At 44.9% G+C, this 14,458-nt stretch overlaps 1 protein-coding gene across 1 annotated transcript in view; it reads right to left on the bottom strand.

Moving 5' to 3' along the window:
- Positions 1-14,458, bottom strand: part of LOC147022487 (unconventional myosin-X-like) — a 304,547-nt gene that overhangs the window by 264,270 nt on the left and 25,819 nt on the right. The window contains exons 9-11 of the mRNA XM_085893432.1: positions 13,422-13,472; positions 11,043-11,164; positions 2,168-2,314 (exon numbers count right to left, since the gene is read on the bottom strand). Coding sequence (XP_085749558.1) covers positions 2,168-2,314; positions 11,043-11,164; positions 13,422-13,472 — 320 coding nt within the window. The remainder of the gene's footprint in view (positions 1-2,167; positions 2,315-11,042; positions 11,165-13,421; positions 13,473-14,458) is intronic.

Here is a 14,458-nt window from a genome sequence, read left to right as displayed (position 1 = left end):
TTGGTCACATGGTCTCACAGCCATGTTGGACAAAAAAAACCCTATCAGATCAACGCGAAACTCCAAAGGCGTGATCGGCCACCCATTCTGAATTTGATTTGATAAAGAGGACGTAGTGGGTCAGGTGTCCGATCGAAGCGGGGTAGTATCGAAGCGGGGCGGCATGGTTTTGTTTTTCACCACAGAAATGACGACTCCTGTAGAATGTTTTTGTGATAACTACGATGTCGTAGGTCACATGGTGTGGCAGCCATGTTGGAAAAAAGGACAAACTTTGGACCTCTGCATCTTCGAAATGCCTCTGTGGAAAAAATTGAAACTTGGCGAATGTGAAGTACTCCCCATGGGAAACAAGCGATTTTTTGATGATGTCACACATGGCTTAATTATGTCGTCATAATTGTGCATATCAAACCCTTTATCCGATCAGTATGAACAATTTTGAGGGTCATCTAAGGCTAAATTGTAATTGGCAAAAAAATTGTAATCACATGGTTTGGCAGCCATATTGTTTTCAAAATAAAACCTTCAAAAATCTCCTCTAATGGCTGAACAGATCGAGGCGGAACTTTACAGGTATTATTGCCAGCCCATGAGGAACAAAAAGTTCTCCATCTATGACGTCATAGGTCACATGGTTTGGCAGCTATGATTTTTTAAAGAGTAAACATTTTAAAATTTTCTTCTTCAGAACGGCTTGACAGATCAAGAGGAAACTTCACTTACATGTTCCCCAAGCCTTCGGGATACCAAGGTGTTCATGAATCATTAATAGTCACATTGTCTGGCAGCCATATTGGTTTGAACGAAATTCTTCACAAAATCTTTCTCTTGAACCGCTTCATCAATTGATGTGAAACGTCATAGTTAGGCCAAAAAAAAAAAATGTTGCATTGGCGTAACGGGTCACTGAAAAATAGGGTAGGTAGGTAGGGATTTTTTTTTTTAATAAATCCCTCCCAAAATCTCCCTCGGCTCGAGTACCCCCCCCTTTTTGTCGGCGACCCCCCCCACTCAAAAAAAAAACTAGTACAGTGAACCTTGCCTAAATCGAACTTGCATAAGTCGAATAATCGCCTAAGTAAAAGATCTTATCAAGTTCTCTTATCTTTATATTCTTTTGTTTTTACACCTTTAAATCTAAGCTATTTCTTCAGTCCTAACAGATTCGACTTAGACAAGGTTGACTGTAGTTTTTACAACAGCCAGTGGCGTACTGTCGTACATGGTAGACAAAGCATTGGAGGGGCAGAGCATTGTTCACGAACAACAGACGACGTACTGATCGAGCGAGGCGCAATATCTCTCCCTCGTACAGATGATATGCAGAGCCGTTTCGCACACACACACACACACACACACACACACACACACACACACACACACACACACACACACACACACACACACGCAGCGAGCTAAACTATGACATATGCATAGCGCAGCGTGCAGCGGGTTCTGTCCGAAACACTTCCGGGTTTTTGCGATCGCGATCGCAATCAACAAGATACTTGATATCGATAAAAAAAAACCGTAGGGTCGGCGGAATTTTTAGGGTCGGGCGGGTTACGCCAATGCAACATTTTTTTTTTTTGGCCTTATGATCGAGTAGACAGGTGGAATATATGTTTTAAATTTCAACTTGATCGGACACACAGTTTGACAGCCAGAATTATTTAATGTTTTTAATCTGGGTTCAGGGATTTAAATCAAACTTGGGACAAGTATGAATCATGATGTAATAATGTGGGTGGAGGCATATCTGGTGACGTCGCCACGTCAAAGATTTTTGTTCTCGCTTTTTTATGAAAGATGGTTTGGTACTCATTGGGGCTGAAGATAATTTGTGGTACCATTAAAATTGGGGTACTAATTGTAGAAACAAACTATACAACAGCGATAAGCCTTCCCCTCTCGAAAAGAAGGCTTAACTACCACTATATTAAAATACTGTACTGCAACAAGCCACAAGTAAGCAGAGTACGAGATGAAAATGAAGGAAGGAAAATAAGGAAAGGAAGGCCAAGAAGAAAAGTCTTTTGTTATGAGAAAAAATTTCATCACAAATACAAAGAATTAAAAGCAGGTTTAGAAGAAGATGTATTATTTGCTCGACAGTGTATTAAAATTTATGCTCACAATATCGCTGAAATTCCAGTGGTCTCACCTCAAAGTTTTCAAACCCGAAGATGTCAAGTATTCCAATGGTCTTAAAATCCTGCTTTCCGTGGATGTGCAGGTTCACCCGATCCAAGAGCCAGGAAAAGCAATTGGCATAGAGAGCCATGGCAAGTGCATCACGTGAGCATTCAGCCTAAAAATGTGCACACAAGGGCAAATGAGTCTTCACAACATTATGACGTCATACCTACACCTACACAAGAAAGTTCATTAAAATCACATCCTGGCATTTGCCTGTGTGTCGTTATCTGTCTTTAAAGTCACACACCATGCGATAAAAGCACATCACGGCTTGAAACAATCAAATACAATTAATGAATGAATACAACGATTTTTCTCCAATGCCGCTGTGATTCGTTGGCTTATTGTGAGTTCAGCTGTTACAGTGGAATTCAAATTACCATAGCAATGCCATTTTAGGAGAGTTATGGTTGCAAATGATGGGTTACAGTCTCCACTATCATATAACCAACCACGTGTCATAAGCTGGGACAGCATGTGCGGGTCATCAGCATGGTTAAATGACTTTGGTCACCTCCATCCAATTCTGTTCATCCATTTAGTCGTTCAATGTAGAAAGTCCCCATCACCTCCCTACTCCATGTCCACCTGTTCGCTATGACCATCCATTGATCACCATTCGCTCTTCGATGAGTCTCCATAGCCACAAGAAACACCCATCTTGTATGTGGCCCCATCTGCTTGGCATCATAGGTAACTGGGTGGCACAAGCTCAAGTGTACCTTAAGGATGCCTTTAATCCAGGGTTGTGCACAACTTGAAATTTGGATTATTGAAATGTATAGGAATTTATATGAATAAAAGAAACGCCAAGATGAAATAAATACGGATAAGCATTTATGAACACGTACCGCGGGAACAAATAAATAAATAATAGTACAACGATGAGTGATCCGTGCACTTGCCCAATCTGCCAGTCGTGAATGCAGGGATGAGTGAAGATAGATACAAATGCACAGTAAACACATCACAATTAGACATCTTCAAAAGGACTCGTAGCACGGACCGCTAAAAAGCAGCTCACAATTGGACATGGACATTTTCACCGAGGACGATAACATTCCACATGAATGGCATAAACAAGCAGGGAGTTACAGACTTTCAAAGTGGCATACAGAGTAATGGGTGGGAGGTTTCAGAACCTCATGTTGCCTGCTGCTGTCTAAGCCATAGCGTGACTGCAGGCGCAGATTGGCATGCCAGAACGCTTGTCTGGCACGGACAGCGCTTTCTGTCTCCAACACTGTGCTTTTAATAAGCTTTCCAAAAGCCAATCTCCAGGGAACTCCAACAAGCGTCTCTGTTCCCCTGTTCAAGCATTCTAATCTTCTCTTCGATGCCCTTTGCGAGACGAACTCACAACAGCATTCCTATTTCTGCCTGGGCCTACTTGCTTGCATCAGAGTTCAACTTTGACAAACAAACAACTTTGAACGCTTTCACAAAAATCCATTCCAACTCTGCTTTAAAAGCACTCTGTGTTCAACAGACTTGCCATTTAAATCCTCAGAATAGACTTACAATTAGCAATTCAAGAGCATCAACAAATATTGGCCTGTTTAGCATTCTCATCTGAACCAATGGCTTATGATGCGAGGAACCCAGTGTCCGATTACACATCAGAAACCAAGGTTCAGGTTTCATATCAGAAACCAAGGTTCAGGCTTCATATCAGAAACCAAGGTTCAGATTTCATATCAGAAACCAAGGTTCAGGTTTCATGTCACAAACCAAGGTTCAAATCCCATAGCTTTATTAACTTCTAGCATGGTACCCACCTCCTGGGCGGGTCGAGTTTGCGCATTACTTGCTCAAAAAAGTATCGTCCGTGTTTTGCAAAAAGACGATATATATTTGTGTAGTGTGCGCTAAAAAGGGTCTCGATGGTCTAAACTCTAAAGGGTACGTTCCAATAGTAGTTAGTGTCGAAGGGGTCAAGAGGGTGGAATCTCTCAAGCAAGTTAAAAGGGTCGAAAAAGGTCAAAGTGGTCTCAAGCTCAAAATGCTCCAGGGTGTCTAATGCTCCAAGCTGTCTAATATGTCTGAAGGGTATAAAGGATCTAAATGGTGTTCAGGTCTAAAAGGGGTCAAAATGGACTTAAGGGGTGTAAAAGTCCAGAGGTTCTAGGGGTCTAAAGGGTATATAAGGTCAAAGGGGTGAAGGGTTCTAAAGGTGTCTAAAGTGTCAAAGGGGTCTAAAGAGTCTTTAAGGTCTTAACCCTATAAAACCTGAGCTCCTTGTACTTTTGGCTCCCCCACTCTGGGATCCCTGGAAAAAAAATCCAGATGCTTGGGTATATGGAGGTTTGAATCGCGGCCGATACACTGGCTACTTGGGAATATGGAGGTTTGAATCGTGGCCGGTACACCAGCTACTTGGGAATATGGAGGTTTGAATCGTGGCCGGTACACCACCTACTTGGGAATATGGAGGTTTGAATCGTGGCCGGTACACCACCTACTTGGGAATATGGAGGTTTGAATCGTGGCCGGTACACCAGCAACTTGGGAATATGGAGGTTTGAATCGTGGCCGGTACACCACCTACTTGGGAATATGGAGGTTTGAATCGCGGCCGATACACCGGCTACTTGGGAATATGGAGGTTTGAATAGCGGCCGGTACACCGGCTGCTTGGGAATATGGAGGTTTGAATCGTGGCTGGTACACCGGCTACTTGGGAATATGGAGGTTTGAATCACGGCCGATACACCAGCTACTTGGGAATATGGAGGTTTGAATAGTGGCCGGTACACCGGCTACTTGGGAATATGGAGGTTTGAATCGTGGCCGGTACACCAGCTACTTGGGAATATGGAGGTTTGAATCGTGGCCGGTACACCACCTACTTGGGAATATGGAGGTTTGAATCGTGGCCGATACACCGGCTACTTGGGAATATGGAGGTTTGAATCGTGGCCGGTACACCGGCTACTTGGGAATATGGAGGTTTGAATCGCGGCCGATACACCGGCTACTTGGGAATATGGAGGTTTGAATAGTGGCCGGTACACCGGCTACTTGGGAATATGGAGGTTTGAATCGTGGCCGGTACACCGGCTACTTGGGAATATGGAGGTTTGAATCGCGGCCGATACACCGGCTACTTGGGAATATGGAGGTTTGAATAGTGGCCGGTACACCGGCTACTTGGGTATATGGAGGTTTGAATCGTGGCCGGTACAGCGATTTTTTTGGATATATGGAGGTTTGAATAGGTGCCGGTAGACCGGCTACTTGGGAATATGGAGGTTTGAATAGTGGCCGGTACACCGGCTACTTGGTTATATGGAGGTTTGAATCGTGGCCGGTACAGCGATTTTTTTGGATATATGGAGGTTTGAATAGGTGCCGGTAGACCGGCTACTTGGGTACATGGAGGTTTGAATAGCAGCTGGAAAAACGGGTGCGAGGGTAAAAAAATGTTTTTTATAATATGTACATTGTCGAGGCTCGTATGAGAGCTAACATACAGAAGGTATAACAAGGGGAGCAGGAGACAAGAGGGGTGGGAGAGGGAAGCACCAAACAGTGGGGAGCAGAGACAGATCTGTGGAAGGGAGAGCGACGGGGTGGGGTACACGGAGCAAACAAGATGGACATTACAGGAACTTTCAGGAAGGAAAGCAGGGAATTTGAATGTGGTGAATTTGGGGTGGATTACCGGGGGTACAAAATATCATGGTTTTAGATGGGGGAAGATAAGAGATGGTGGTGAACAGCTGTTTTGAAGACCTGGAGGGAAGAGTGGGATTGAAGAGAGTGTGAGAGTTTGTTCCAAAGGCTGGAAAAAAAAAAGAGGAATGAAAGAGAGAAGATGAGCAGTGATTCTAAATTTTGGGAGTTTTATCAGCAGGGGTTGCTGGCAGACTTCAAGTACCCAGCAGAAATATGGGGGGGGGGTAATACAGATGGCAGTAAGGGCAGGGGGGCGATGCCAGAGAGGAGATGGTAGAAGACAGAAAGCCCACTGACCTGCCAGCAGTGAGAGAGTGAGAGACCCAAAGACTCAGTTATACCATGTTCTTCTTTCGGCTGGTCCCGTTCGGGGTCGCCACAGCGGATCATCCGCTATGATCCGCATACTGATTTGGCATGGGTTTTACGCCGGATGCCCTTCCTGACGCAACCCTGTTCGCCTCTTACGACACAGGGAATAAGGATTGGGTTTCGCCATGATTCCGGGCTGCCCTACACCCTCTCATAGCGCGGCCCAACGCAGAGCACCCGTCCTCAAGCGATCCTCCAACCCAAGCCTCCGAGTAGCCGGATTACAGGTGCACGCTACTACGCCCGGTACTCAGTTATACCATAGGAGATACCAATTATCCTAAATGCCTTGGTTTCCACAGTGTGAAGCTGAGAAAGGTAAGAGGCAGGAGCACCAGCTCAGAGGGGAGAGCAGTACTTCATCAGGCTGTGGATGAAAGCTTTGTATGTGGTCAGGAGCTCAAGTGTGCCAAGGAAGGACTTTGCATGACGGAGGATTCCCAGTCAGCGACTGGCTTTGGAGGAGAGGTTGGAAATGTGGCTTTCCCAGGAAAGATCATGGCAGTTAATGAGATCTAGAAGCTTGAAAGAAAGTACTTCAAGAGGATTGTTGAGAAAGCAGATGGGGGTTTTCCATGCAGTCCTTTTGGAGAGACACAGTAAGAGTGTGAGATTTCTCCGGATTGAAAGACATGTTCCAAGTGATGGACCAGTTTGTGATTTTATCCAGATCTGCAGAGAGCGAAGAAGCTGCTGCTTGCCGGGATGAGGAATGACAGATTGTATGGCAAAGGATAGAGTCATCAGCAAAGAGATAAAGAGGACTTTCCCAAGTGTCGGAGTGATCATTGCTTAAAACCAGAAAAAGCACAGGGCCCAGAACACTGACTTGAGGAACTCCAGCTTGGACAGGAAGAGGGGATGAAAGAACTCCATTTAGGGCCACGCGCTGGCTGTGACAGGAGAAGAAGTCTGCGAGCCACGAGTGGAAATGGCCTTGGATACCATAGGAAGAGAGTTTGTTGAGGATGGTATGGTGCCAGACCATATTGAAAGAAAGCGATATCTCGACGGAGATAGCCCTGATCTCATATCTGGAAATGAGGACCTCCATCCATTGTCCATTGTTGGGAGAACAGAAGCAGAATATCCATGGTAGAGTGACCTGGTCTGAAACCAAATTGATTATCGGAAATCAGGCGATTGGAGAAGAGGAAAGATCTAATATCTGAAGCGATGATGGATTTCATAACCTTGCTGGTGATTGGGAGAAGCCTGATTGGTCTGTAGTTGCAGGGATCTGTTTTTGCACCTTTTTTGCAGCATGCTCATGTTTGCTGATTTGCAAGTAGATGGCAGATGACCTTGAGAAAATGAGAGGGTGAATAGAACAGAGAGAGGGTGAGCAAGAGCAGCAGAGCAGATTTTGAGGACACGTGGGCTGATGCCGTCTGGACCGGTTGCAGAACCTGAGTCGAGGTTTGACAGCAAGCTCTCCACCTTGTCAGGAGAAAAGGACACAAAGTCTTGGAACAGCTGGGTGTGACTTGTAAGATCGGTTCAGAAAGCAATGGGTTTGGGAAACAGGATTTAGAAGCAAACACAGTGTTTAGGCATTCAGCCTTTTCACATGCCATGTCAGCTGTGCAGCCATTTGAAGGAAGGGAGGGATGCAGAGGGAACACACACCAGAAACAGACTTAACTAGATGCCACCTGGATTTGAAAGAGGAAGACAGGTTTGAGAGTTCAGACTTGAGATTTGAAAGATGTTGTTTTCTGGCTCTCCTGAGGGGAGACACTCACTTGTTCCGAGCTTTGTGGAAGGAACTGAGACTGCCCTCAATTGGATTTGCCTTCCATGAGGTGAAGGCAAGTTGTTTCAGGACAACTGCCTCGCCACAAGCTTCAGTGTATCATGGGTGGGAGGGAGGGGAGGACAACTGAAGACGAGATGTGATAAATCTGTGCATAAGAGAGAGCAAGTTTCGATGAAATAATTCCCAGGACGAGTTGGTGTCGGAGGAAGTCGAGAAGGGAAACCAGTCGAGAAGTTTGATGGCTGCTCGAAGTCCTTGCCAGTCGGCCTGAGTGAAATGCAAGACTCGACAGCGCAGAGGTGGTTCTCTAATAACAGCTAGAGAGATGTCTACTTTAATAAGCATGTGGTCAGATTAACCGATTGGAGTGAAGGAAGAACAGCAGATATTTTCAGGAAAATTTGTCAAAATAACATCCGGAAGCGATGAAGTACCATTGGTTGAGATCCTGATCAGGAAGTTGACCGACTGAGTCAGTCCAATTGAGTCACGTAAGTCTTTTGCTGAAGTGCCATGGTAGGTGAGGGAGGTACGCACACCTAGCCAACTGGCATGATGGAAATTGAAGTCATCACATATGAGGAAGAGAGAATTGGGATGAGAGGATAGATGTTAGTCCATATTTTTGGCGAGCGAGGTGTAAGTGGAGTCACCACTGTTTGGTGGACGGGACGACACACATATAAACATGAGGTGGGAGTGGAAAATAAGCCATAGCCAGATATATTGCTGAGGGTGTGGGGAAGTCAGGAATAGAGTTTTTGATGAAGAGAGTAACACCACCGCCAGGATGAGACTCAGGTCTGTCATACCGGAGGAGAAGGGAGTACCCATGGAGAGACACGAGGGAGTCAAAGACAAGTCAGGAGATGGGGATGGGCCAGGAATCTGCCTGGGGGATGGGCAGACGGAGGCCCCTGGAGTACCAGCGGAAAGTGGATGCAGCGACGCACTGCTTGGGCGCATGCTCCCATACCTTATCTGAGAGACGCCTTGAAGGAGGAAAGTTTCTGTTAAGCAAATTATGTCTGGTTTGTCAGTGGCAACCTGTATGGAAAGATCTGTCAGGTTTTAGGGAAGGCTCTGGATGTTTGAAGTCCTCACTGTTCAGGAAGAAGAAGGAGAAGAGGCTTTGAGTACAGAGGAGGCGGAGGGTAGGACTAGAGAGGAGGGTGGGGTGGTAGGGAGAGATGTTGAAAGAGTGTGGGGGGTTGCTGAAGAGCTAGGGGAGAGTGCCGGATGAGGAGGAGAAAAGGCTCGGTAGTGATGGGATGAGGCAAAGTGGAGAGTAATAAGAGAGGGGGCAGAGGGAAGTTGAAGATTGGAGGAAGTGGAGGGATGAAAAGGAAAGGAGAAGGCATGGGAAGGAGGCAGCTTTGAGGATGTGAAGGGGGACAAATTTGAGAAGGGGGAGTGAGGGGGGAGATTGGAGCGAGAAAGGTAAGAGGGGAGAGTTGAGGGAGAAGGGTGAGGGGGAAATTTTTGAGAAAGGCGAGGGAAGCTTGGAGGGGGCAGAGTATGAAGGATGCTTTGAGAGGGAGGAGAGATGATGAGAGCAGGCATGGCTATGGTGGAAAACTTGAAACCTCACTCAAGTGACTCCAGTCACAATACATGTTGAATCAATTATTTAATACATGATCATGGAGAAAGACAATCAATGCAACGTGATTGCTTTCTGGCTTGATGTTCCAAACAGAGTTTCTTATGTCGTGAACAGAAATGGGGTGGGTGATCTACTCATATGTAAGCGAATTGACCAATCACATTCTGAGAAGAGACAAACAGAACATTTTCAAGGACATGGTCAAGACTGTTTCAAATGCAAATTCCTCTGGAATGTACTCAAGCACAGTCAAGGTTTATCAGCATTTCCTCGCTGTCATCCCACTTCACGACTATTGTATACTTCACTTCAACATAATGCCCTGTGTTCAGGGGATTCATTTATTATTATTTTAAAGAATAATATCGATATACTGGTATACCTGTATATCAACATTGAAAAAAAAAATATCGATGTTGACAGAACCTAGTCTGATGGCACTTGTATTGTTTGCATAAGTTAAGATTGTCAAAGTTTAATTTTGGTTTCGCTCTGCCATGTGACTTCTCTTTGTTTTCTGCATTTCACTGCATTTCTTTTGCTGCACCTCATCAATATTGCTTTCCCCTGCTGTAGACATTGCTTAATAAAACCTTTTATTGTTGTGCCACATGACCTTTCCATGCCCTTGCTTTATGAATAAATTTCCCTCATTACAAATGTACCAAAGCTCGTTCTATCTTTTCCTTCATTGGTCCATCGTAGTCCGCACGTTGGTTTATCTGGGGAAGTTCTACCCCCATCAAGTGGCTCTTATTAGCCGGTGCATACTTGGCAGCTCTGCTCGGCTGCACCTGATATGTTAAGTTCAACGCAGGTACGTATGTATCAAGGGAACGTGAACACCCTTGGTAAGGCCGTCCATAGGTAAGGTATCACATGTAGTGTAACCCTGCCAGGGTTTGCAGTTCCAATCGACAATCGTGATTGCTTAGCAACCAGCTGGTACATGGAGTTATCTGTGCCCAGCGGCCCGAGGACCAGGCATTTGGGAGGGACCAGAGTGCTTCTCCTCGTGCCTCGAACCCCTGATTCGCAACAATATGTATTTGTCCACGTATACTTATGTCATGTTTCAGATTAAAGAACACCGCTGTCTACTAATGTCCTTGTCCTGCATATCATGTAACAACTCCACTTGGAGCCTCAGATAAATGTATATAAAAAAAGAAAAAGTGGTGAGATAAAGATCGAGTTCAATCTTCACATCTGTAAAAAATGATCACCATTTTTAAATGATGTGGAAAGCATGGAAAGCGTATGAAAAGTCCATTGTCCATATTATCATTGGTACGAAATTGATCACTGCATGACAAGCTTCCCTCTTTATGAGTTCCCCAAATGGTACTTGATCATACCAAAGACTGCCCTTGCCCGACACCACATCAAGTGATCGTATATAAATGTGAAGGAAACCAGGAAGACCTGTTTTGTAGAGAAAGGAGTAACGATTAGTTCTTCACGAAGCAACAGGGCACGTTGCGTCAGCATCTCCGCCAGGCTGTGCTTGGGTATGCCAAGCAACTTCGCAGCATCCCTCAGTGATTCTGTCAAAACAATTAACAGGTTGATTAGCACAACATTCTTCAAGAGAAACTTCACATTGATAAATGATCATGATTCGACCTTGTATGCCATTAACCTAACCATAATCATGTGACCCGAACACCAAACCCATTACCCGAACCAAACCACAACCCCATTACCCTAACAATCAAACTAAGCGCTACGTGCCCACCTGCCTTCTCCAAAATAAAACTATCACGGCTGGGAGAGCTATTTCCTATGAACAGTAAAAATACCCGAAAATAATGGAACAATAATTTAATGGACATTTTAAACAAGACTGTGAATGAGCCAACAAGACGCCCGGTATAACGTCCATCCGAGAGACGGCACACACACTGATGAATCACTGGGATGAGTTTGTAACTGGGTCGGGATTCAAACCTCGGCTAGGCAGCCCATAGGCGAGTGTGCGTACCTCTGGGATATCCTTTCAGCCGAGATATATGGTACAAAGACATTAAAAACTGTGCTTCAAATGGAAATTATATTGTACACCGCTCCTTCCTAATTCCATATCGAGGCGATGCATGACGTCATCGCCGAACGCCAAAGGAAGAGAGTACTCAGTTTTTACTCCGTTTTCTTTTCTTGTTTGTTTGTTTGTTTGTTTGTCCATGTGATATATCAGCCATCCTTTGAGATAGGAAGCTGAAATTTGGGAACAAAAATGAAGATGCGCTTCGGCAAAAAACAAAAGTTTTGTTTTTTGATTCAGCAATTAATTGATTAATTACTCAATTATTATCAATTTATTTATTCCTTATACATTTTCTTTCTCATCGGGGTAATATCTCAGGCATATTTTGAATGAGGAAGCTGATAGTTGGACACGTCAGTCCATCCATCCATCCATTGGGACCATACTCGGTGCAGAGCATTGGTGCTGCCGAAGCAGTCTCCTTGGCTATTGGGTACAATCCTGGACGGGACGCCACTCCGACACAGTATACCAGCATGCTGGCACTCATTTTGTCAACCTCAGAAGGACGACAGGCAGAGTCAACCCCACCTGGTATCAATTCAACAGCTGAGGGGGATTTGAAATCAGGATCCTACGATCTCAAGCCCACCACCATAACCATTAAGCCAACGCCAGGCATACATGTCAGTGACCAAGTGAGTTGGCTATAAAGGGTATTTTTGCAGACCGCTCCTTCCCAATGCCATATCCAGGCGATGCATGACATCATCGCCGAGTGCCGAAGGAAGGGAGCCGAAGGCACCCTGGCAATGTCGCGCACTGGAGGATTTGTTATTTATTCGGCATGAGGCAGTGTACTTCGAATGTACAGCTACTACATTGTTGCTTTTTCATACACTACAATGACAAAATTAGAAGAATTCAGTTATGGAAAGACAAAAAAACAAAATTCAAACAGGTACTAAACCACAGAACCCTAATTAAAGCAGGTACTGAACCACAGACCCCAAATTAAAACAGGTACTGAATCACAGACCCCTAATTCAAGCAGGTGCTGAACCACAGACCACCAATTAAAGCAGGTACTGAATCACAGACCACCAATTAAAGCAGGTACTGAATCACAGACCCTAAATTAAAGCAGGTACTGAACCACAGACCCCCAATTCAAGCAGGTACTGAACCACAGATCCCTAATTCAAGCAGGTACTGAACCACAGACCACTAATTAAAACAGGTACTGAATCACAGAACCCTAATTAAAGCAGGTACTGAACCACAGACCACCAATTAGGGCAGGTACTGAGTCACAGACCACCAATTAAAGCAGGTACTGAATCACAGACCCTAAATTAAAGCAGGTACTGAACCACAGACCCCTAATTCAAGCAGTTACTGAACCACAGATCCCTAATTCAAGCAGGTATTGACCCACAGACCACTAATTAAAACAGGTACTGAATTACAGACCCCTAATTAAAGCAGGGACTGAACCACAGCCCCCTAATTAAAACAGGTACTGAATCACAGACCCCTAATTCAAGCAGGTACTGAACCACAGACCCCTAATTCAAGCAGGTGCTGAACCATAGACCACTAATTCAAGCAGGTACTGAACCACAGACCACCAATTAAAGCAGGTACTGAATCACAGACCCCCTAATTAATGCAGGTACCGAACCACAGCCTCTCCCCTCACTTGAGGGAATAAATAAATTAATAAAAAGGTAGACCTGTATGGCATTATTTGTGGTGCTTCTGGACCACACACACAACACAATACTATCAGAGTACATCAGGTTTGGTTACGTTACCTGCTGTTGGTATAAGGGTCATCTTTAATGTCGTGCCACCACCGTCTTGTTCTACAAAACAGAGAACGCTGTGAAAATTTGTAAATTTTACTCATTCAGAATATGTTATAAATAAAATCAATTTCCTTCCATGTGCAGATTCCTTTGTGGAGAGATGCCATCTCTACCACGAGGAACTCTTTTTTTCTATAAAGCCGGCGAGTTTGACATTTCACTCAAGCAGATTGGCAGGGACTGAAAGTAGCCATCTCTCTTCATGACTGGTCTCCAATGTCTACTGCCCATGATGTTAACTCGATCAGCCTGGGAATTGTTCCACAGAATCCTGTTCTCTCTCTCTTTCATGCAGAGATTCATCGCATATCGTCTTCAATTATCCGACCCTTCTTCCCACCCATGGTACGCTGAATCCTGTAGTGAGGCAGTTGCTCTGAAACAACTTACCTTCTCTTCCTGGAAAGCAAATCCGACCGAAGGCAATCTCAGATCGCTCCACAATGCTCGGAACAAGAGTGTGTCCACTCTCAGGAGAGACAGAAAACAACATCCGTCCAACCTCACCGATGAACTAAACTTGTCTCCATCCTCTAAAACCTGTTGGTGCCTTGTTAAGTCTGTCTCTGGTGTGTGCTCCCATTCCATCCCTTTCACTCACTTCAAAGGCATCACAGCAGACTGCTCATAAGAAGGCTGAAAGCCTCAATTCTGTGTTCGCTCCCAAATCCTTTGTTCCAAACCACTCACTCTCTGTACCCACCATACTCGGTCATACCCAACTGCTCCCAGACTGTCTTTTACACCAGAGACGGTGGCTAAGTTTCTGAGGTGTAAAAGACAGTCTGGCAACCCTCGACTCTGATTCTGCACATGGACCAGACGCATCAGCTCACACATCCTAGAAATATGCTTTTTCACATCCTCTCTCTCTGTCATTTGAACCCTATCATTTGTGATAGGTCATCTTCCATCTGCTTAGAAATCAGATGACATCGCTGCATTACATAGAAAAGAAGCAAACACGGATCCCCTTAACAACA

This window comes from Eptatretus burgeri, chromosome 8, assembly GCF_056783735.1.
Source record: "Eptatretus burgeri isolate ZD-2024b chromosome 8, Ebu_testis_v1, whole genome shotgun sequence".
In the NCBI taxonomy this organism is placed as follows: Eukaryota; Metazoa; Chordata; class Myxini; order Myxiniformes; family Myxinidae; genus Eptatretus; species Eptatretus burgeri.
The sequence above is the reverse complement of the archived record's forward strand: the minus strand, read 5'-3'. Positions and strand labels throughout refer to the sequence as shown.